A 25,529-nucleotide genomic window follows, 5' to 3' on the forward strand; every position below is an offset into this window, starting at 1 on the left:
TTTCAGGCTACTTATTCTAAATAGTATTCTGCGGCTTCCCATATGTAAGCATAGTTGTGAAATGGTCTTTGGAGACCTATCTCTAGGGAGCCATTGTTGCAGTGACATAGCCAGTGGGCCAGGGGCTCCAGTGTAAGGAAAGAAAGGGGGCTCTGGCCAATGTGAAACTGTGAAATCCAGCAATAATCATGGTTCAGTGGACCTCTATGCCCATGGGTCTCAGTGCCACTGCACCAGCTGCATCAAAGGAAGCTACACCCCAGCATGGGTTATACCTATATATCAGCAGACGTATGAGCTTCTGAATAAGTGCATGGATGGGACCATATAAATGTTAAATATGAAAGAGTAGATGAAGGAACTGTAAAGGAAGCAACACAGGACTGATTTCTAACGAAATATACTGAGTTTTATCTGTTGCTAAAATGTAAATGAAGTAATCAAGAGTGGGGCTGCAGTTCAATGCAGAGGCGTGTAGACAATTCAGAAGCATGATGCCAGTGCCCACATTAGATGTGGGTCTCACATCACTGAGGATGCGCGGGATGGGGAGGAGTGGGCTCATCATCCTTCATAAGCACACAGTCGCATACAGTAATGAGAACAGATGCAACGCTGATTTTGCGATAGACGTGAGACGGACTGTGCTAAAGGATGTGCCGAGCTCTCATGAATACCTAGACACAAGTTTCTATCCTTCTTTTCTAGGATTTCTGTTAATCCAGTGAAGGCTGGTGATTGAGCCGGATGTGCCGTAATGGCAAGGTGCAGGGATGTTCTTTTGAGATGGGGCATAAGCACAAACAGCTTCAAGTCTTTTGCGGGTCACTATTCCAGTGGCGTACAATGTCTTGAGGATTTCACGAGAGGCGGAGATATATGTGAAGTATATTTCCGAAAGGATGGAAATGGTTTTAGATGGAAAAGTTCGACTTGGGTAGTGAAATCAATAATCATCTTCCACACACAAACTACAAAAATGTATGAGATGTTTAAAGCAAATAAGGTATTTTTCATAAAACAAAACCTTGAGAAAGTACATATAAGCATGAAACACCTCAGCAGTGTTTCCCCATGATTCATTACTTAATGTAAACTGATAAAAGCAGAAACATTATTTTGAAAAGATTGACAATCTACAACTGTGATGCCCTCACTTTCTTTGAAAGTGTACCTGAAGTAGTGTTTTTAGATCTCGCCTGACCCAGCGCATGCGCTGGTCTGGCGAGACTTATTGAGAGGGCTCCAAAAAGAGCTACCAGGCCAGCCTAGAGCTACAGTGCATGTGCGCGGGTGCGCGCGCCGCGTTTTAACGCTTTGATGTTTGATCGTGATCGCGATCGCGATCACTTTCACTTTCACGGCCGCAAGGCCGCTTTGCATAGCCAATAGGTCTCGCTTTTGGGACCTTATAAGTATTTAGTTACGCAACTGTTGCATGGCTAAACACTTATAAGGTCCCAAAGGCAAGACCTATTGGCTATGCCAATGCTTGTTTTCAATGTGGGGTTAAGCACTTCTGGATAACCAGATAGGCTTTGCAATCCTTTTTAATCCCACGTTCCATTCCATTTGTGCAACGGCGGCTGCTCCACTATGATGGAGTACCCCCCCCCACCCCCCGCAGCATTAAATGCGAAAAGTAAACTATAATAAACCAGGTTTTAATGTTTTTTTCCCTTGGCCGCCAAGTTTTGGTGGTGGTGCCGAGTTGAGAGCAGGCACAAGTGCAAGTTGCCGGGTTGGAGACAGCAGGCACAGGCTCCCAGTCTAACTGGGAGTGCAAGTTCACGGCACTCAGCCCAATCCTGACGCTGCTTTGATGCTGCCTCTAGCAGCCTGAGAGCAGCGTCAGGATTGGCCGGTGGAGCCTGTGCCTGAGCAGAAGAGGAGCTTAGAAGAGCACGATGCGGCGATCCAGTGATGCGGCGGATAAGTCGTCTTTTTTTATTTGCGTCATCCGTCCCGTCCCCCTCATAATCCTGCCACCTACCCCGTCACTCTTCTGAGATACCAGTCACCCCTGCGTTTGGGACCTTTTGTGATAGCTGTAGTGTGGGTTTTGGGGAATGAGCTGTAGGACCCTGAGGGTTTGTTGACTTTGGATCTGCCCCGGGTGTATTCATGTGGACAGCAGGGTCAAGTCGAAACAATGTGTCAATTTTAACGCGCAGATGCGGCTCTGTCCAAAGAGCAATCAAACTGGTAAACCACGCGAGATATCCGAGTGGCTAATGAGCCCTAAGTTTCAAATAAAGAGTCTCAAAAGAACTCAGTGAAGAACATTCATTTGATAGAATATTAATTATCAATCGAAACTATGATCACATTTAGACTATCAGTTAGCAAGCTTGTTTACACTGAAATAGCCAAAAACATACATTTATTCATTAGTCAGGACTAACAAAAATTAATAAAATATAGTTGTGTTTACATAGAGCACGAGTTAATAATGGAATAAAATTAGTTTAGTCAGTCTATTAGGTGCCCTTCCCAAGAAATACACATTAGGGCTGCAAAGTCTCTTCGAGTGTTTGGGGAAAAAAATATTAACAGATTTGGAGAAAAAACACTTTGGTACACAGTATTATATATGCACATATAAACAAACCATTGACAAAGCCAATAGACCTAGCTTTTTATTAGTGAATGCCTTTGCTAATTGATGGGAGCGAAAGAGAGAAAGAGTGTGTGTGTTTGTGAATAGAAGTGTAACGTCTATGAGAATTGATGGACAGGTTTGTGTGTGGGTTTATAGTAAGCAAAGGAAGAGCTGTTTTTTTCCTTAGTTTAGAATGGAGGAGATTATTGTGCGTGGATAAAGTGGATTTATGTGGAAGAGGTGGCTAGGCATGACAGAGGTACAAATGCCTCCCACTTTCGACTAAAAACGTGGTTTACAATTCAAACCTTAACGATAAATGCATACTATTGTAGAACTAGACAATCACACATTTTCAATCACATATTACGAGTAACGCCATCTTTCAATATCATTGGAAGGTCCACCCAATTCTGACCTAACCCCACACATCTCTTTGTACCATCTCACCTTGCAAGAAGTACACTTCAATATTGTAGGCCAAGCAACATTAGTTTAGCAAATTAAAATTCTGCATAAATGGGCCAGCTCACTGCCGCTACCATAAAGGCTCCTTTAGCAACATGATACAGAAAGAAGGCTCTTAAAACTTTCAACAATTAAAGGTTTCATTGCACGCAAACAAAATGGCGATGGGACCAAAAACAATTAAAATTACACCCAATAAAAATTGCAATAGGCAAAAATAATTCTAGTACATATTTTTGAGGACTTGCTGGAGGAGTGTGGCTCAATGGTTAGAGCGGCAGACCCTGAAGCAGAGTTCTGGCCAGGGACCAGGGTTCGATTCCCGCCTCGGCGGGGCTCCGGCTCAATTTCCTCGGACCTGTCTATTCTCGCCTCGGTGCCTATTCTAATCATGGGCCCCACGCTGCAACTCTGGACAATAGCTTGCTTAGCCTCCACACCGGCCCCAACAGTGCTAAGGATGCCTGGCTTCACCCTGGGGGTGCCCAGGAGTGGACACTTCACAGGGAAATCCAGGAGGGGTTCCACAGCGGTATGAGTATCAGCGCCAGGAAACCGCAAAGGCGACACCACAAGGTGGCCGTCTGGTGACAGTGCGCTCTATAAGTACCTTGACATTTGACATTTACATTTACTTCTTTACACTCCTTTAATTTGCCATTTTTTTAAACGAATTATAAATGCAGATTAATTTGCTGTCTTCAGTCACTCAAATCTCAGTAGGAGACTGAAGAGTGATTTACAAACCCTTCTGTTAACATTGAAGTTGGAAACTTGTGAAGCATAAGACAGCCGCAGAGTGGCACAACTCACGTATATTTGTGGACACACTTAACATCATTCCCAACTATTGCTAGGGTGCTTGGCTCTGAGCCGCACTTTCTGTAGTGCACACAGTCAGTCCAAGTTTCCAAAAACTCAAGGCGGCAGTATACGTTCAATAAAACAGCCGCAGGGCACACTGAGGCTGAAGGCTTTGTGGAGGTGTGCAACCTCACCTTGCACATTCAACAAAGAAATTTGGAAACCCATTAAAAACTCCATGGAGATCACCACTGGAGACTTCCCACACAGATATGGAGGATGACCTCAGGCAGGAGTGGCATATTCTTTCACTTTAGAACCAGCAAGAGTAGCATAAGATCAAACTACCCACATCACTAGAGTCAGAAACCACACTGATGTGATTGGCCTTAGCATGGACATTCCTGCAACCCTCCCTCACACTATGAAACCACCTCCCCTGTACCTGCCTCATACACCATGCATCATCCACTGCACACAGCAACTCTCACCACCACCCTCTGCGGGGCCACCACTGCAGAGAGGGTGGACGGCTGTGGACAGGAGGGCCAGTTCTAGTCTGCAGAAGCACAGCTAAGCACTCGCACCATTGCTGCAGACCACTCCTTGAATCCCATCACCAGGGACATACCTGCAGTTCACAATCAGGTGACCAGTGTGTGAGTGGTGGCGATTGTCCATAAAGTGTACCCCAAATCTAGCTGTCATGTCATGCGTGCCACTGCCTTTATTTTTCTTTACAACTAGGACAATTTGTAGTTTGGCACTTGTAGTTAGAAATAAATGCCCTCACACATAGTAAAGTTAGCCAAAGGTCGAAGTGCGATGTCTTACTGCCCCTTGCATAAAGATGCAATAGCAGACGACAGAAAAGTAAGAAACGCCCAATAGCAGACACTGATAGATGAAGAGTGCTGGCTGAAAAGCCAGATTAAGAAGAATATTACATAAATAATTGTTTTCAAAGTCAAAAGGTCTAGGAAAACTCCACACCTACAAAGATAGCCCAATCCGTTTAAAGGTGTATCAGGTACCTCTCATCCTTGCCTCCCCATTTAGCGTGGACTGGAGACAGCGGTGTTTGGTGTGCAGGTGGAGGAAAAGGCAGTGATGTGGCGGACATGGCCGCAGGGTCAAGAATTACTGGCAACCAGTAATCTTTCCGTGTCTGTGAGTGATTTCAGCTCTCATGTTGGAGAGAATGTGGCATAACAGCCAGAGCTACTGAATTTGGAGATGGGGAACCAGGTTTGCTTCTCAGTATCGACTCTACATCCTGTGATTCTGGGCAAGTCACTTTTTTTCCCGTGTCTACCCAAAAAACAAAAAAATGGATGTGTCCTTGTGTAATGTAACTGTTGCTCATGTAAAGCGCTCCAATGCATTTCTCCAGTTCACTCTATATAAAACTGCAAAAAAAAGTTACAGCAGCCTGGCCCCCTCCACCTCCTACCAGACTGTAATAACTTCTTTGTAAACGTTCTGCTTAGCATTTCACGTATTTTGTGATTCTAAGCAGTTGTTCTTTAAAGAAAGCAGTCTTTCTCCAAGAACCAACTCTATCGTGTTTGGAAAATATTTCAAAAATACACTGTTTAAGGAGCACAGTTATTTTGGCTTTGACTGCCATCTTGTGGACATCGGTTGCCACATCGTCATTTATGACGATCAAGACAAGGATTTTTTTGTTTTTGTAGTTTTATATAGCATGAACTCGAACCAAAGGTATTGGAGTGTGTTACAATGAACACCTGTTACATTACACAAGGATACAATCATTATTGTAGGCACAGGATCATAGGCTGTTGAGCCGAAGCTGAGACTCGATAATTAATGGTTCCCAAGTTTCAAAGTCGGAAGCTCTGTCTGTTACGCCACATACGCTCCCAAGGTTGTAAAATATAACATAATATATATCATACATATAAAATATAATGACTAATAGTAGTGGTGTATAGTTGTCAAGTTTTATGATTCCTTAAGTGTGACATTTCTGTGTTTTCATTGTGTTTATGTGTGACACTTGATTGCCTTATGTGCGACACTTCGAGTGATATTTGATGGTGAGTGTATACAAGCGGTTTTGTCCATTTAATGAGTGCATGTCCCGAGAACCACCCTGCACACACTGAACATAAGTGCAGCTCAGCTAAGTTGTGTTGATATTCCAATGCTATTTGCTGTAGTGGGAGATATATCAACTCCTGCACATGAATGCAATTCATAAGGCTGTTTAAAAACGTGTATATTCATTGACATTAATAAGGCGCATCATCTCAAGCACTGATGAGGTGCTAAACTAGCATTTAATGTAGCCAACTGACACAGTTAATAGGTAATCAATCGAACTGCAAAGTCAGAACTGGCAGAAAGTGTCAATCACATAAAAGCAGGTCACGTGGCAACCACTGCCTTGCCAGCAAAACACAAACCCTGCAAAAATATAGTATTTCTCATTCAGTGGCATTTCCCGCCTGTTGGCGGACGAAAGTTCAGAAATGTAAAAAAAAATCATGTCCTTAAACTGGACGTGCAAACATCAATGTTTGCAGGTCCACCCACTATAGTCACACTACAGTTTGCACTCACCCACTACCAGGGCTCGAGTCGGGGTACCATGCGGGTGGACGGCGTCCCCCCACTTATTTTACCGGGTTTTTACCGGGTGGACGCCGTCCACCCTGCCCAAAAGATGGAGCCGGTACCCGAGCCTGCGCGCGCGCTCAGCACTCACCAAACCTAACCTTCTATTGTCGAGAGAGGGCGAACAGAGCTCTTTAAGTTGTTTCACGTTGATGGAGCCGTTCAGTATGACAGACGGGCGCTCGTGGCCGTATATTAGAAAAGGTCAGTATGTGTTTATGCATTTCAGATGGAGACCGGCAAATTTACTGTGGGCAATAAATACGCACCGAACAAGCGCATCTTTAATTTCCCCGCTCCTTTGAGTGTCAATATGGTGACTAATTCCAACGTAAACATTCTCCTTTGCCCTTTGAACCTGCCCCCATCGCCTTCTAACCTTTGTTAATTAGTGGGGACTCCATCTCGTGACGTCACTTCCGGTGACACCACCTAACTTGGAGCGTCCCCCCACTTCTTTTTTTAGGACTTGTGCCCTGCCCACTACAGTTGGCAAGTGTTAAACCGCCCCAGTCTGAGGCCTGGTGGGTCAGTGCGCCTCTTCTCAGTTGCTTATGTAAGCTTGCCCATGTGTCAGCAGAGCTCTTACCGCTGTTTTCACCCAATGGAGCTGGCTGCCACCAGGTGTCACTGTCTGACAGCTAATTAAAAAGAGCAAATGCATCCACAACAAGGCAGGGAATTAGAGCTATCCCGTTTGGCTGCCTCTTCTTCTTGTTTGCGGGACAACAAATTCCCCCTCATGCCGTAGCGCTGGAGCTTAGTTTAAATTACATTACCCTAAAGCGACATGCGTGGCACTTGACAGGGCGGGTGGCATTCTACAATTCAATATCAAAAGTAGCCGTATGATACAAAGGTCTGACATTTGGACAAAATAAAGAGGTTTGTGTGCTCCTTCATCATATGACGCTGATGCTTAATTTGAGTGGGTGGTTGCGGCACTCTTTTTTGGGGACTGGCACCTAGTTTAAAATCCACGCACGGGCCATTATATGAATCTGATTTCTGATGCATGTGATAGAGGGATTTAATCCACTAGTTGTGTTATAAAAGGCTCCATTTGTAAAGTGTGGAAGACAGCAGGCACTGCCACCTTGTGCCTCACTGAATCATTAGGCTAGGAGACACATTTTAAAATAGCCTGGAAATATACATTTTATTACCTCCCAAAGGACCTACCATTAGACTCCATCAAAGACGTTTTCTACAATCAGTGCTTAATTTGAGCCAGTGGTTTCCAGTGCTCGGCACCAGCACTTAATTGTCAGCACCGGCTCTAGTGACAGTCCACCACATGGTGACGCTATCTGTGAAATTTTGAGATATGCACAAGAACATTGTTTATTAAGTTAATATACATTAGAAATGAATAACGTCTGTTGCGCACACCATTATTATAGCTTTGGGTTGCTTTGATGGTTTGAATTCTGACACTTGTAGCAGTGCGACGGTTAGTGCTTATGTTGGTTCTGTCATAGTGCTGGCAGGGGCATGGAATGATGCAGGTTGCAGTGGCCTCCCTAAAACAACCCTGGCACTTATTTTTTTTTCCCCAAATGAAGCACTGTCTGCAACTAATACCAAAGCGCTAAGGGGTATATTAGAGTTTGTGTTATTCAGTAACCACACATACTGGGAGGATGAAACTTATATGATGGTTACATTATTAAATGCATGGAGAACTGAATACTAGTTAGGAGGCAACGCACTTTATTTTCAGTTCTTCACTAGCAAAACTCTAGCAAGATATGGTACTAGCATCTCCTGAAATTGTCAGTTAACCTACAGCTTGAATACACTCATGGGTTATTTCAGATGAAACTGCCATGAGGGTTTGTTGACTTTGGATCTGCCAGTTAACCTACAGCTTGGATACACTCTTGGGTTATTTCAGATGAAACTACAATAAAAAAAAGTTTTAGCCAACTGGATGGGCAGAAGGAAACCACCGCTCAGATTGACATTTCCCAGATCTTTATTATTAAGAAAGATTTCATCTTGCACCTAATAACTCTAGTCAAGGAATTCTTACAAAATAGCTAGGGAAATGCCTCCTTAAAAGCATATATCTGGGGTCTTACAGTTGAATGTAAATATAGAGTAGCCCTGATCAAAATGGAAGATAATAAAGTCACCATATGCTGACTGTGTGCACCAAATACAAAAGATGCAAGACTGCTCATTCAGTTGTCATCTCTTATCTTGCATCTTCTGTATTTGGTGCACACAGTCAGCATATGGTGACTTTATTATCTTCCATTTTGATCAGGGCTACAGCCAATGTACTACTGTTGAGCTGGATACTTCCATTTTTAAGGAGAACTGCAAACTCTAACCCCTGACAGAAGCACCAAAGAGAAGATATGATTGGAGACCAGTGAGCCAATGAGCTTTGCAATTTCACCCTTAGATGAGTCTTTTCTTTCAAACAAAAAATGTCTAAGAGACTCATCTTTTTGAAACATTTTCCATCCTGGACCAGCATGTTTTGCATAGTGGTCCCGGGAAGGAGAAAACAGTAGTGGTAGTTCCACCCTAAATAGATCTGAGCGCTACCACTGCCGTCACCCAGCAGCCCTACTGCAGGCAGACTGTTAGGTAAAAGCATTCTGTTGGCAGAGCTGGCCAAGACTCCAATAGCAGAAATTCAGCATTTACCCACCTACAAGTGGGGCAAGGGAACGAGTTCAATGGGGAAACACTCGAGAGCGCTACCAATTTATGGCTGTGCTACCATCTGCCAACATCTAAGGGTTTGATTCCCAAAATAAAACCATAAAAGTATTGGCGAAGATTTACATCATCTCCTGAATGTACTTGTACGCCTTTTTTCATTATCCAAGCATACCCAGAAGGGCTCCTAGAAAGCTTCACAAGGTGCAAGCGTATAGGTGTATTACTGCAAATGCCAGTTTAAATCTCCTGTGGACCTCAAGTACCTTTCTGAAAATCTATATATCACAGATTTAAGCACATGAGAATGGAGCAAACTGGGCAAATGCACTTTTTTATTTTTTCTTCTCTGTGCATACAAAATTTACCTCAACCACCAAGAAATCTAGTGGTGATCAGTTCCCTTTCCCGTCGTGGAAGGAGAGTTTCTTCAGCCCCTGGATGAAGTACATTTTCAACTATTTCTAGAGTGACTGGGATCAGATTGGAGTTTGTGAATGCTCCAAAAATATACGTTTGTGAGGGTTGTTGTGGTTACAATTTACACCTCAGCTTGTAATGCCCACTTTCCACTTATAACTGTAGATTTCTGCGCACTAATGGTGGGGAAACCTGCAACAAATACTTCTGTGGATTCCTGGCAGGTGCTACAGGAGGCATTTTTATTTGTAAACATGTTTCCAGCAGAAAATACCTTTGTGAATCAGACCCAAAGTCTTTCAGCATCTTGCACCAGAGAGTTCAGGTGAATTATATGGGTATGAATGCATGAATTAGGATTGTAGCGCGAGATTCTGCAAAACAAATCACCCTTAAAACTGGCGGGGGTTAACTTACAAAGATTTTCCATCACAAATCTCATTTTTCAAAACCTTACAAACTTCGTAACCTTTGCAAAGTTCACAATGAAAGAGGAAATAATCCTGGAAAATAAGGTCATGCAGATAAAGTTTTTTTAACGGTAGAATTATCTTAAAGAAAAATTACGTCATAGGTAAATTTATCAACAAAACCTTTTGCTCTCTCATAAAGTTTTGCAAAGTTTGCATAACTTTACCAGGTTTGTCACTCTGCAAAGATTTGTCAGCAAATTTCACATTTCACACACCCTTACCATAATTAATTTCATGGTGAAGCACAGTCCAATTTGAGAAGAGATCAGAACACGCACCTTTAGGTAGTAAATCTTACAGGGCTTACATTTTCTGTCTGTTCAACACAGGTTTATGCTACTAAATTTCTAAATTACCATTAAGAATAACCTAATATAGTTGTCAACCAATAACAGCATTTTTGATGGTTTGCCACACTTCTTTCAATACATCTTTGCAATACTGGCCAAGTCCACTGTGTTAGTATATTCTGTTCTTGATACAATCAAAGTCGGTACTAATGGTTTGTCATAATTTCACCACATGCAAGACATATGAACATCAGGCACACACAGAACAAATCTATGTACACAACAAAACACAGGACAGAACTAATCAGATCACTTATATGCTGCCCTGTGATTTGTTATTAGCAAACATATTTATCATGTGATTAAAAGATGTTGAAAACTTACTCCACCAGATGAACTGCATACATCTGCCCCTGGCATATATTCTAAGGAACCTGTGCTTAATGCCTGCAAAAGAAAACAGAATTGTATACTTCTTAAAGACTGCTGAATAAGGATTGATATATCACTCCAACCTGGAATATTTAATGCACCAGATAATGTGCCAGGTATTTATATTTCTTCATATTAATACTCCTAAAGATAACAGCAACAACAATAATAATGATACTCCTAATAATGATATTAATATTTATTATAATAATATCTCAACATCCCAACAGCGCTATCCTAAGGCTGTGCTCGCAAAGACTACCTCCCACGCACACATTTTATCATTGACCTCACAATGATAAAAGGCTGGTCCGCACCAACCAGGTTTGAATTAGTTGCACTGCAGCAGGTGCATTAACCAGAAGAGCAAACATGCAATCTGATCCAGATGCAAGTCACGTGTCAATTCACTAAAGGGAGTGATAAAGATGACCCAAGCAGATTTCAAAATGTTACAGAACCTCATACCAATAACTTTATAAATGACATTATCAAGTTATTTTTATCACATGATCTGTAGAATTGCCAGGGTATTCTTAATTAAAGAGTTTAAACAGTGAGCAATTTTCCGGAATTTTAAGTAATGCCACCTCCAGTTATTGTTTGTTTTCCTTTGATGACTTTTTACTTCTATTCAAAAGTGATGCTAAAACATAAAAACCTACCAAAGTAGCAATTGACTCATTTAGAGGGTGACATCTGAGGCATAAATGAACATACTTGGATTCTTGCGCACTTCTACTATTAACACAGATTTTGATAGGAGCGGTAATACCATATGACATCATGAAATGCTGTGACAGGTTACCATCAGCAAAAGGCTATTACTAACAAAAGGCTATTAGTAGCAAAAGGTAGGAAAATGCCATTATCAACGACAGCCCTACTTAATATTCACGTAAATACAGGGGTAATACCATGTGGCAAGAGTTTTACAGAATTAGCCTTGGATTCACCGCAGACTTGTAATTCAGCCAGCGAGCTGTAATGCTGCTGTTACTTCACAGGTTCACAGCAGCTTTATCATTTTCTCGTTCGAGACCCACACAATGATTCTGGTAATTATCGTACAGAGTAAGGTAGGATGTGTTGGTAATCTTCCTAAGATATTTTGATAAACTCAGAACACATTTTCCTATATATTGGCTTTCAGCTGAGCCCTTGCAATGGTAGGGAAAGCAGGATGGTGGCTGGACACCTCACATCCAGCTGGATTTTATGTGCTCTACTCCCTTCTTCCTAAACACTGCACTCTGCTGCTCACCCAGCACTCGGCAGCGGGCAAGGGAGGCAAGAAGAGTCATGTGACTGGCTCATACCTAAAGCTTCAGTCCGACCACGTGCACTCATGGGATGGACTAGATGTTAACTGAACATACTCATATTTATTGAAATTTTCACCAATTTTCTCCTACAAATAAATTATTTTTCTCTCAAATTTTAGTGTCTTAGGTAATACATGTTGATCACTTTTATAAACTTGGTTTAATCTCCACATTACTAATTATTTTACTTGCATTGTTGACTCTTAAACGCTCTGCACCATCCCAGGTAAATTATTTATATTTATAAATAAATTATTTATAAATAAATAATTTTTCACTCAAATTTTAGTGTGTTAGGTAATACATGTTGATCACTTTTATAAACTTGGTTTAATATCCACATTACTAATTCTTTTACTTGCATTGTTGACTCTTAAACGCTCTGCACCATTCCAGGAATAATTTCTGCAATCAACCCAACTCACTGTGGAGTTTACAGTAATTTAAGGAGGCTGTTTACCATTCAGGACTCAGAGTTGCGAAAATTCAGCTAAAGCACAAACGTGTTCTGTGGCCCACTGCCCCACCGCCTCCCCTGGCAACCAAGAGCTTTTTTGACAGATAAAATCACCCCGTGGGACTGTGAGTGATGCTCTTGACATAGCTGTGTTGCTGAAATGTAATGCTTTGCAGTAATTAAAACTTGTACTCTAGCTAACTTAAGGCAAACTAGGCCTCAGACTCCATCACACTTCATTTTACCATGTGAATAGATTTTTATTTTCATGTCTCACTAGAATAAAAACTAAACGTGTTCCACAGAGAAGGAGGAAGCCTTTCACCGACTCTTCTGAATAAAGTATACGCATTCAAGGGTAATCTGGCGGTCCCAGGGAGAATTGCTGATCATAGAACCTTTTCTGTTCCATGAGCAGATGTTGCTTAGGAGAAGTGCTATGTTGTAGAATTGCACGAATCCTGCTGAATGTATTCAGTTGTAAAGGTCCCCTCTGCTGGATTCTTACTAAGGGCCCGTGAACCATGTACTACTGCAGCGAATGCATGAAATTCTTTGTTTAGAACCCTAAATAAGAGTGACATTTCTTGATGCAAAGGAGAGCCATTTCCCCTTTCCTTAGAAGGAGAATCGATGCCAGATTTCTTCCCCATTCTTTACTCTGTATTTTGCTGATCTGAACTTTACTGAGTTCTTGATTGATTCTGAACTTTAATCGAACTTTGCACACTGATTTATTGACTAATTGATTTGATACATTGTAGTACTACATTTCTAAAAAATAAAACCTCTAAGGCTGACACTTCATTGTCTGTCATTCAAGTAGGACTAAATGTGTACTACATTTTGGTTATCTGAAATGGTCACCTTTAACTTCTTAATTTGAGACAGGCCCAGTGGGGAGCCCCAAAGTATGTCTAGAGACTAGACTACACCGCTCCGGATCCATCAAGGCGTGCTTTAGGAAAAGATATAATGGGTTCGTGGGCCATCACCACTCTCATGCCTCAAAAGGGAAAATGAAGCCTGTGGTATACGTAATTCACCAGAAAGTGATTCTGCATCATTTTACCGGGGTGCACAGTATGCACCCTTGAGTGTTGTCATGTTAAGTAGTTTTATGTAGTTGGTTTTAGACAATGGTGGTGAAAGTGTGCCTGGGACAGGAAGCACTTTCAGTATTTTAAAAGCTTGAGCAAGAGAGTCAGTGACGTTCTTGGAATGTTTCCTGATTAAAAACATGTATCTTGAATTATTTCTATACATAAATCTACTAGAAATTAAGAACAGCATTGAAATGATGCTATACCAGATGTCATAAAATCCTCGAATATGAGCTCCCTGTTATGCCGAGATGAAAATGCCAGGTAAGCTTTATTAGGTCTGGCTTGACAGTGTAGCCCGCTGTCTAACAATTATGTTGATACCAGTTCTTTAAAGTATACAAAGAATGGGCTTTGGCTCCATCAAAAAGAGTATTTCTACCTCACCTCAAACTCTTGCTTATTTAGTGTTTTCTTCCACCTTCCATGAAGTGCTTTTATTGAAATGAATGCAAAGCTAGTTTACATCTGAATAGTATGTTCACTCATCACACTGTTGGTCACATTTAATTATCTATCATATATGTGCCACACAGAGAGCATTTATTTTTTTCCACTTTTTTCCACAGCACTGACTAAGCCAAAAAGGCAGGATATAATGTGATAAACAGCACTTGTGTATGCAGTACCAATAAACAGCATTTGTTTACATGTGTTGTTCCATTACAGCCAGACCGATTGGCTGTGCCATTGCCTGTTTGTCAAGGCAATGATTTTCTGGAAGGAGATGATGTTGTTCGGGCCTAGTGGCTAAGTGGACTAATGCGTTCACTGTAGGGGCCTGTTTTCAACCTCAGGGTCACAGGTTCAAATCCTGGCGGGTCCACTCAGCCTTTCATCCTACTGAGGTCAATAAAATGAGTACCATTGAGTCGGGTAACAATAAACATCTGTAATTCAGCACCAAGATACCCGTCTGGGTGAACGTGTGCTTTACAAATACACATGTTATGTTATGTTGTTATGTGACCAACTTCTTTCCAGAATAGAGGTTTGGTCATCCTCACTAGCCAGTTGACAGATCAAATTTTAACCCTAGATGTGCCGCATATTACAATATTTTGAATTTCATTTAGGAGGACTTAGTGTTTTTTTCTTTTTATTACCTCAACGCTTTCGATGATGTTAATTCAACAGAGGTACCAATAGAGAGGGATCAGAAGGGCGTTTTCCGCTCACAAAGAGTGAGTGGGAGGTCCACACTGGTAAGGTGCCCCGGCAATGCAGTTATAAGAACGAAGACTACCAGTAGTTCCTCAAGGAGAAGAAAGAAGTGGAGATGAATCAGTGGATAAAGCCTGGAAGGACTACATGTATACTATGTGTAAAGTGGGTAATCCTTTCGTTGGATTGTAATGCCCTCACACACCCTTTCAGGTGTCATGCTTCATCATCTGGGCTGCTCCTCGTCGGGCCGGCGGTGCAATGCCTAACGGGCTCCCTAAAAAGGGGCACTTTATCGGAGTTCTTTTAATCCAACAGCCGTCAGGTGAAGTGCGGGTGTGTGGGCCTGAGTGGTGTAGATATAAAGGTGAATTAAAACAGGGTCGAAAGTACCAGTATGAACAAATTATTTATTTAGATGGTCTCCTTCCCTGGTTAAAAAGGTGTGTGTAGCACTAAATAGAGTATAATGTCTCTAATTGTAGTGCATGGAATTAGTGGTCAACATGTTTCTCGCAGTGAGCACGTGCGCTCGCGATTCGTTGGTCCCAGACTCGGTGGACCGGGTAGGTCATAGCGCAGAGCGTATGCGGGGCAGATTTTAGACCTACTTTTAGAGGTCCTTCGCCGCACGCTGAGTCCACCCAGAACTGTTGTGGCATGCAGTCCTACTGATTAGGGTAGCACCAGACCTCAACAGGTATTTCAGGATTAAGTTTGTTGTTCACTTGACCAACCTTGATTAGGAGGCCACTATATTTTAGATAGTCCCCTATTTCCATCGTAGATATATATATATAAGATTTTTTGATAGGTCCTGACGAATCGCGAGCGCACGTGCTCACTGCGAGAAACATGTTGACCACTAATTCCATGCACTACAATTAGAGACATTATACTCTATTTAGTGCTACACACACCTTTTTAACCAGGGAAGGAGACCATCTAAATAAATAATTTGTTCATACTGGTACTTTCGACCCTGTTTTAATTCACCTTTATATCTACACCACTCAGGCCCACACACCCGCACTTCACCTGACGGCTGTTGGATTAAAAGAACTCCGATAAAGTGCCCCTTTTTAGGGAGCCCGTTAGGCATTGCACCGCCGGCCCGACGAGGAGCAGCCCAGATGATGAAGCATGACACCTGAAAGGGTGTGTGAGGGCATTACAATCCAACGAAAGGATTACCCACTTTACACATAGTATACATGTAGTCCTTCCAGGCTTTATCCACTGATTCATCTCCACTTCTTTCTTCTCCTTGAGGAACTACTGTTAATTCAACAGAGTCATAGGCAGGTTAAACTCACAAGTTCATATAAACGCCTGCCGATCAACCTTTGGTGGTTTCCCGGCAAAAACATTGGGATTATTACTTACAATGTGCAAAATCAAATGTCTGATGGGTAAGTATCTCTTCAATCACCAGGAATCAATAGATGGATGCAAAGGGAAGATTTTGCTTTTCAGAGAAGGTACTTTACCGGGTTACAGCCACGTGGGGAAGATTCCAGTGCTCCAGACCATATTTCCATGTATGTCAATTACAATGAACACTCAACTGGATTTAATCTGTACATAATTGCCGGGCAAAGGTAGTACTTTTTGGTGAGCATGCTATAAAAAGGTAGGATGCAAAAAGAGTGCCTGAGGAAATGCGGATATATACATAGCGGTTCCTACAACTAGGTGAAACGGTCTTCATCACTAATCTGAATGCCTAAGAGAAGTCGCCCAACCTACGGACAAGTGAGGACTATCGAAGATACGCTGCAGGTGAAATATGAGGTATCTGTTGGTAAATCTAATCTTGTATTAATTGTAGGATTTCTAAAAACAGAAGTGCCTGTTCACCAAGGCATTCTGGAGTATGTGAAGTAGTATAAAGAGAGGATTTAGAGCTCTTTGCACCTTCAATACGGAGGTGGATGCTTGGGGCAGATTCACGAGGGCATTTAAAGGCACATAAAATATACTCGTGAGGTACTATCTTCCCGACCCGTCCTTATAAATACTTTTGCGACTCGGTTCCTTCGTTTTTGTTTCGTGAGTTTAACACTCATCACTGACAAATGTCGTGACGAGAATGTTTTGAGTTTGAATCTGGACAAGGGAAGTCAGTTTTCCAACCTTCCAAAGGATGGTAAATTAAGCATCACAAATAGGGTGATAATGTCTTTTGTTTAAAGTGCATAGAAATGTCAGAACCTCAGTGTGACGCTCTAAATAAATAAAAGTGGTTATTATTATTAGAAGTATTTTTATTTCTCATTGGCGGTTCAACGAATAAAAAGGCTTAGAAGAAAAGGTGCCACTGTGGTAAAGAGCTCTGGATCTTTAATGACATTTAACTGCAGGTAGGAAAGACAGAGCGCGAGCTCATATGGGAATTCTGCAGCGCGCGCTGGGTGGCACGTGGCTGACTCACAGGATGCTGGCTCAGTCACGGCCTTTAAATCGCTTCATTAGCGAGCGCGTGGTGTGGCTTCAGCAGTTTACAGCCGCCATGACAGCTTTGCCCCACTTTCAGTGCTTTGTGGCTAAGCCTCGGGCAAGAAAGAGCCGTGGATTGTTCGGTCCCCTTGATGCATTGCAAAAATACTTACAGAGCTGTCTAGGTGTTCAGCTTCTAACCAACTAAAGCATGAAAGGGGCATAAAGTAGAATTTAATGTTAGTATTCCTGACAGTTTAGAGCCGAATTTCAGCCGTTGGTTGTTCGTGTGTTAGTTGTAAAACTTGATTATGGAAACAATGCCTGCTGAAAAGTTTGCTTGCTAATTTATTACTTCTTTTTTAGGAAACAGAAATTGGAAGCAATAAGTATTAAATCAAAAAGTCACATGGTTATATCATAAGCAATATGAAAAGTAATACGTAGGTGTATTTAAGAGCACAAGATTGGTTTATCTAACCATTGAGATGAATCTACTTCGGAAACCTTCATCCAAGCCATTATTTCAGAATTCAATACCGAGTGGCACTGATGAGAGGTTGCCAACCTTGCCCCTGTTTATAGGCGAGCACCTTCTTACAATTACAAGATCATTCCAGGGTCTGGGTCCCTACCCTGCTTGGACCCGCCAAGGTCAATGTGTGGGAGGCCCATGATTCATCAGGCCTGAGAGGAAGCCAGCAAGAGCTGCCTTTGAGTGAACAGGTGCAGTCCGTATATGGACTGATCCACAAATTAGCCAGTTGTAGTTTTCGACCAGCATCACTCTTGTCCCTCCTTCCTGGAAGTGTTTGACATTTGGTGTGGAGGTGTTAGTGTGAGCTTCCTGCTGAGGTGTGTGCTGTTGGATGGCGCCCGAGCATCTACGATGCCTTGCCAAGATGCTGCTTCCCACAGTCCATGTACGCCTGCGTCGACCCGCAGGGGTAAGCAGACCCAGACCTCAGGAGTTGTGTGACTTTCTATGGGGGGTGGGGGGAGGTGGAAGACTGCCGTTTTAAGGGACACGTTCCATTGATTAAACAGTGCCTGCTGCTGCTACCATCGACTCATCTTGGTATGTGCCAAACATTTCAATTTACCTGATGACTTACTAGTGTATTGGTTGACATTAACGCTGAACTGAGGTCAGAGATATAGTTTTTAAATGAAAATAAACTATGAACGACACAGCAAACCCAGGTTACGCCACATAATCTAATAATAAAGCAGAAAGCAAGGTAATTAGGTAAAGGTAGGAGGAGGTGAGGTAGATAAATGGTTTGGAGAAGAAGTGAGGATACAGAAGGGGGTCTTTTCAAAAAATAGAAAAAGGGATAAGTCAAGGGAGACAATAATAAAAACCTGTGGAGGAGGGGCGTGAAGGGGGCCTCCCCCACCAAAAAACACAAGGATGGAAGCAGGAGGAGGATTATGCACAGAGATGTATAAGTGAGAGGGAAACATAGTGGGAAGAGGAGATTTTGAGAGGGACTCTCTCCGGAACAGCAATTTTTCTTTTTTTTTTTTTAAAGGAGATAAATCATCAAGTGCAGGATGTGGGAAGGGATGTGAGGGAAAAAAGATCTATTAAAAAAAGAGCAGCTTAGGGAAAATTATTTTTTTACATGTGCATTCTATAAATTCACGCTTTACAAAATCACTAACTGTTGCAGCTCCTTAATACAAAAAATAGCTAGTGCAGGACATAGATGCAACACTCACTACCTGGATATACATTCACTATAAGTAATTAGGAGATATTGGACGAGTTAAGCACTGAGAAATGGTAAAAGGTGCCTAGTCATTCCATGAATATGATTCATGACCAACCATTAGCCTTAACAGAAGAAAGCCAGGAATGGCGGACACTGCTGTAAATCAGGGTATGAAAGCAAAACAAAAAAACTATAGTGTATGAAAACAGTGATATTATGGCAGCAACCTCCATCAAGGTGGGTGGTGAGATTGGAGCTTTTCGTTTCTCTTGCTTAGCTTGTTCAAGCATTAGGATAATAGTCTCTGATAAGAAAGTTACTATGTTGTGCACCAACTAAGCTACAACACTAAAGAGCAGCTAGAAAGAAGAAAAAGAGACCTAAGAGTTTTTAGCTTATCAGAGGTTCAATGTGTATTATTAGATTGGTGGCTCTGTTATTTGTGCTGGGTGATTTCCATCTGTTGTTTGATTGCTTGTTCAAGCATTAGGATAATAGTCTCTGATAAGAAAGTTACTATGTTGTGCACCAACTAAGCTACAACACTAAAGAGCAGCTAGAAAGAAGAAAAAGAGACATAAGAGTTTTTAGCTTATCAGAGGTTCAATGTGTATTATTAGATTGGTGGCTCTGTTATTTGTGCTGGGTGATTTCCATCTGTTGTTTGATTGCTGTGTCCCACACTTTTTAAAGAATGATCACTGGTGCACAGCTACATTCTGAGTGAGAAGTATGATGAAGGGTGACGCCATGTCAGATGAACCACTCAACCTGTTCTAGATTGCCTACTAACTGTCCATTTTAAGTTTCCAAATGCTTATAAATTAAGTGAGTTATACTTCGATCTGAAAAATAGAAATAGTGGAGCATTGAATTCTCTGAGAAGTGTAATTGGTTGAAATTAACTGGCTGTCACTTCCTACTAGAGGAGATTGTGGCCTGATTTAACTTCAATTAGCCGTGTTTAAATGCAACATCATGCAGGTGATTGAACATTGAGCAACAAAGTAAAAACAAGAAAGCAGAGCACAGTTCTTTCAGGTGCAGCTAATTATGTGATACAATGTGGAATAGTTGTGTATACTGCTTTTAACTGATGTGTTATGAAAGCAGATACTTCACTCTTAGTTGCAGCTTCTAATGCCAAAGAATATTTAACTGAATCTAATTTGCAAGCATAACTTGGAATTATTTTGCAGTGTGATGATCTGGTTGCTTGCTAAGCATGTTTGTAGAGGCTGATGGTTAGAAATGGGTGTCTCTAGTTGGCAGAGGTAGGTACCTTTGTCCAAATAGGGACCCTTGCTTCTAGTCAGGGTAAGGGGATACACTTCAAAAATTACCCATGCTTGGCACGAGCAGACAGGCTTATCTCAGAGGCAGTGATCTTTATCTAAACCAAACAAGACCAAAACGACAAAAATCCACAATACAGTAATAAAAATGACTTTCAAATTGTAGAAATAGTTCAGTTCAAAGCAAATTGCAGATGCAACACTTTTCATACAAAATACCTAGCATGCGTCACGCACACAAACAAAAAGGGAGGCAGTGAAGGTGATGCGTTGGTTCCCTACACTCAGGGAAGGTGCTGCGTCGGTTCTTCGCTCCCGGGGAGGTGATGCGTCGGTTACTTACTGCTGCAGAGGGGAGTTGATGCGTTGGTTCCTTACCAGAGAGGAGGTGATGCGTTCTTTCTTACTGCATGGGGAGAGGATGCATCGGTTTCTTACTGCGTCCCCCAACAATGCGACAGACCGGGCACCTCGATGTGATGATCCGGGATGATGTGTGGATTTTTGCAGCCGCACAGCAGGGCTTGCATCACAATTGGTGCGGTGATCTCGGACTTCGGTGCACTGGATGCGGCGTGCGGCGATTTCTTGAGCCACGGGCAGGCGCTGCAATGAGTTCTATGGCGATGCATTGGAAACCGGTACGGATGCTTCACGCTTTTGAAGTTCCGTTACTTTTCCAGCTCCCTGTGGCAAACTGCCACCAGAGGTCCAAAACAACAGTAGGAACCTCTTAGCAGGTCAGAACTTCCAGCAAGGAAGGCCAGGGGAGCTGGTGGTGAAGTTTCTGTGTCCCTGAGACTTCAGAACAGGAGGCAAGCTCAGTTTCAAGCCCTTGGAGATCTTCCTCCAGCAGGGGACACAGCAAACAGCAAAGTCCTTTCCCTTTCCTTGGCAGAAAATAGCCACAGCAGGCCATCCCCAGACAGAAAACAGCACAGGGGCAGTTTTCCTCCTCAGTTTCTCCAGCTCTTCTCCTTGGCATAGGCTCCTCTTGATTTCCCAGAAGTGATCTAAAAGTCTGGGGTCTGGGCCCCTCTTTATATACAGCAAAATCCGTTGTTCTCTGGTGGCAGAGAAGCCCTGTGCTCAGTAAAAACCAGTTCTGTCCTTTCTGGTGCAGCTTCCTGGCAGGAGGTGGAGACAGCATTGAGGAATGCAGACCAGGCCCATTCAGGTGAAAGGAAATCTCCTCCTCTACTCTAAATGCAGCCCAGGTCTATTCAGCCAAGCCCTGACTCATCCAGAGTCTCTGGAGCTACTGCACCTCCCCAGCCCCTGTTACTCCAAAGCCAGACAGCAAATACTCATCCTAGCAGAGGCACACTGGATGGCTAAGCAAGAAAATACCTACTTTCTGAAAGAGGTATTTTCAAACACAGAATGTAAACATCACCCTCACTAAAAGATGCATTTTAACATTCTATGTTCAGGCATACAAACCTTTATTTTCCTACCTTGTTCCCAGGGGTAGTTATGCTTATACGATGTTATAAGCAAAGTCCCCATTCAATCCTATGGGAACAGATAGCCTTGCAATAGTGAAAAACAAAATTGGTTGTATTTTACTATCAGGACATGCCACACACACCAGGTCATGTCCTACCTTTCACATACACTGCACCCTGCCCACAGGGGTACCTTGGTCCTACCTTAGGGGTGGCTAACATGTAAGAAAAGGGAAAAGTATGGCCTGGCAAGTGGGTGAACTTGCCAAGTAGACATGGCAGTACTAGACTGCACACAGGCACTGCAATGGCAGGCTTGAGTTACATTTACAGGCTGCTTATGTGGGTGGCACAACCAGTGCTGCAAGACCACTAGCAGCCTTTGATTTATAGGCCCTGGGCACAGACAGTGCATTGTACTAGGGACTGACTAGTACATCAAATAAGCCAATTATGGGTACACCAGTGCATAACAGCAATTTACAAAAGGGAGAATTTGCACTGTGACACTGAACAGCAGTGGCAAAGTGCCTAAAGCATCTAGACCAGCAAAACTAAGTCCAACACACAGCAAAAACATAGGCGGCATAAAATACAGGGGAAGCCCATGCCAATGATGCCAGGTTTAACACTGATCATAAACATACTTCCTTATACAGTCTGTTATGAGTCAAGCCTTTATTGATTCGAGTCTGATCCAGCCCTGACTATCTTGAAACTGCCCTTAGCTTGGGACAGGCTTAGGTTTCACCTTTAAGTCAATCAGAATTTGGTGAAAAACCAGGATGAGTAGGTGTGGGCCAGGTTAGTCATAGTCTGGTCTTTTGACTTGATCTGTCGATGGTTATGTGGCTATGCCGCTGCTTATGAGGTGTGCAGGCAAGTGCTGAGTGCATAGGAGAAATCTGCACATAAACGAACGCAGCAACAGAATCTATGGTACATCTGATTGATATACATGGTATGACTCTGGGCATATCGGTTTCTGCAATCTGTTGTGTATGTCACCATCTGCATGTATTGTGGGCATTGTCCCCTATGTTCTCTCCTTTCTGGTGGCTGCCTTGGGCAACGGGCCCCTGCTTGCTAGGCCTACTAACTACAGCTAGTCTGGAGTTGGCCCCAGGACAGTTTTTGTCAATGCACTTTTTGGTCTTCTTGTGCTGTGTGACATGTTAGTGTGAAAGGTGCAGACTGCCATAGGAGGCCACCACTGCTAATGCTAGCTGTACTCACTTGAGTTGTCTCACTCTGTGTGCATCCAGGACCCAATGGATGGCTGCAGCACAGAAACGGTACTAGTGCAGCAGCCACTAAAGAGTAAATCATGCCCTAATGATCTAAGAGTAGGGTGGGGAGAGAACAGTGAGAAGAGGACCGGCACACAGCGTGAGTGAGCAATGCCATTTGTCCAGCGCTTTGCTACTGACTAACTAGCAACACGTGTTTCAGGCAAAAGGAAGTCTCACAAATAGATGACGAATCTGGAGAACTAGAGGTTTTTAAACCACATCTAAAAATGAGATGATTTTGTTCATGAACGATAATTTAGCCTCTGGGCATGGTCTCTTGGCGGATCGCTTAACTCCTCACATAGGTTTCTCTCTTCTAAGCCAGGTTTTCTGTATTTAACAGGGACACTGACAGTTGCTAATTGGCATCATAACAGACATACTTCAGGAGCTTAAGTCAAGTCTTTAGGGGCAGCCTATGATGTGAGTGCATAGTGTACAGACTATCACAGAAAGCCAGAATCAGAAATAAATGATGCAGGCTTCGAGAGGAGTCTGGGAATGAGACAAGGGGTTTGTGGCACTGAAAGAAACTCAAAAAAGCCAAGAGAAGTATACTCTGAGGGAGAACACCTGGTATTACTGAACAGAGAAGGGACCAGCTGTAGACAAAAGCCATGGCAAAAGTATGAATCCTACCCCATCAGCAGAAAAACAAGAAGGCCTAAGGGTAGAGGCATTATTATTTCTACGGATTGTGCAAATGGTGTGGGTTGCGTTATCTGGCCGAGTGCTCTATTCTTTCACCAGGTAATAGAGTTTAAAAAACAGAGGAATGAAGCAATTTTAACAGTAACAGTTTTTTAAAATTGTATTAGACAGCTCTTTTCCTACAGTCAATGAAACTCACAAATGTAAATTACTAACAGAATTCTATAAGGCTTGACACAGGTGAACTTTTTTTTACTTACAGGGGAGTCCGGAGGTAGTTCCTCTTCCCTCGAAAAAGAACTGTTAAAAGCTCTGAATGTTTCACTGTTTTGTTTGTGCTTTTCGATGGTTGCCTGAATTACCTAAAAGAGAGTTTAGAAAACACAAAACAGCTTTAATAACCTGCAGAAACAATATGTATAGTTTTTTTTTAACAAAGACGGTTTGTACTTCTGGCTATACAAAAAGAAAACTAGAAGAATAACTGTGTGAGCTTGTTACTGAGAAGCCACAAATTCAGTATTATCACATTGTCATCACCCAAACCTTGTTTAAAGACAGAATGTGGCGGGCCACTATTGCAATGACTATGAACTATTGCTCAACGGGAAGGTCTTTTTAAAACACCCTCATAGTTTGGTCCATCTGCGTCATTCATTGCCCTCCTTAGAATATGTCATAAGAAATCCATGGCTATTTGTATTTTTTGATTATGTTTTGTGATGTCCCCCACACGTATTATATTCCAAGGACCTACTTTGTGCTGTTGTGCTACGAACCTATTTTGGCTCATACCTGCTTCTACAGTGGTTCACCAGATGTTGCATGGCCAGTACGACACTGAAGGAAGCATTGTCATGCTCTTCTAACCAGGCACCAGAGGCAGAAAGGCAGAAACCTCTGGTCTGGAAAACAAGTTACCAGGCTAGGGTCTCATTAGTCAGCAAGAGATTGAAGTAAATGGTGAGTAGCTCTTCTACACGGTGGAGATAAAGCAGAGGACCTTGGTAAATAGTCATCCAGGTTGGGTCTGATTAATATCTAGCTTGTACAGTAGGCTATCCAGTGGAGTTGCTTCTATTCAAGGGTGCTCGCTTCTAGTTTCAGCCGTGGAGTTGCAGCAGACCATGCAACATCACCCGGCTGGTTTTGGTCTCTAACAGGAGTTGGGGTCACCCATGTGGAAGCTAGCCCCTACTTTTCTGTCTCTGGGGGTTGTGGGTGTGCATCTCATTGGGATGCTCTCCTGCACTGTTTTGAAGCGCGTGCAATGAGTCCTAAAGATGTACTGGATGCAGGAGAGCAGTGGACTGCATAACGTTTGTGACCCACAGCACCAAGAGATCTTGGTTAGCCTGAATTAAGCTAGAAGTATTAACGTGTGTGTCATTTTGGGGTTTTGCAAGCGAGGGGCTGCGTTTTTAGCTAGCTCTTGAAGTGTGGGGTGGTTTGAGAATTAGAGCGGTAATTTATCCTGCTGAGGTATAATAAGGAAAAAAGTGTTTTCACATGTCGCAAGGAGGTAGGGAGAACTCAAACCAAAATCCTTTTCCATGGCGTATCACTTTGTTAGGTGACACTATATTCTGTAATAACCGACAGCTGCAGTGTCTGTTTTTAAGCACCACATTGCAATACGCTTACTGTAGAAGGAGCTGCGGTGCTAGAAATATATAGACCTCTACACAAGTAGAGACAATTCTGACCATAACGTGGAAAACGTCCCCTTGTTGGTAATCACTCTTGTGCACCTTAATGTAGTATATGTTTCCCAAGTCCCTGGTGGGGGTCATGGAGTACCAATAGATGAAACGCCCAATTGGTGTTCT

General features: G+C 42.6%; 1 protein-coding gene across 1 annotated transcript in view; it reads right to left on the reverse strand.

Annotated features, from left to right (window-relative positions):
- Positions 1-25,529, reverse strand: part of FGD3 (FYVE, RhoGEF and PH domain containing 3) — a 555,238-nt gene that overhangs the window by 57,958 nt on the left and 471,751 nt on the right. The window contains exons 14-15 of the mRNA XM_085624596.1: positions 23,961-24,062; positions 10,761-10,823 (exon numbers count right to left, since the gene is read on the reverse strand). Coding sequence (XP_085480722.1) covers positions 10,761-10,823; positions 23,961-24,062 — 165 coding nt within the window. The remainder of the gene's footprint in view (positions 1-10,760; positions 10,824-23,960; positions 24,063-25,529) is intronic.

The sequence above is a fragment of the Triturus cristatus genome, chromosome 9 (assembly GCF_964204655.1).
Source record: "Triturus cristatus chromosome 9, aTriCri1.1, whole genome shotgun sequence".
Lineage (NCBI taxonomy): Eukaryota > Metazoa > Chordata > Amphibia > Caudata > Salamandridae > Triturus > Triturus cristatus.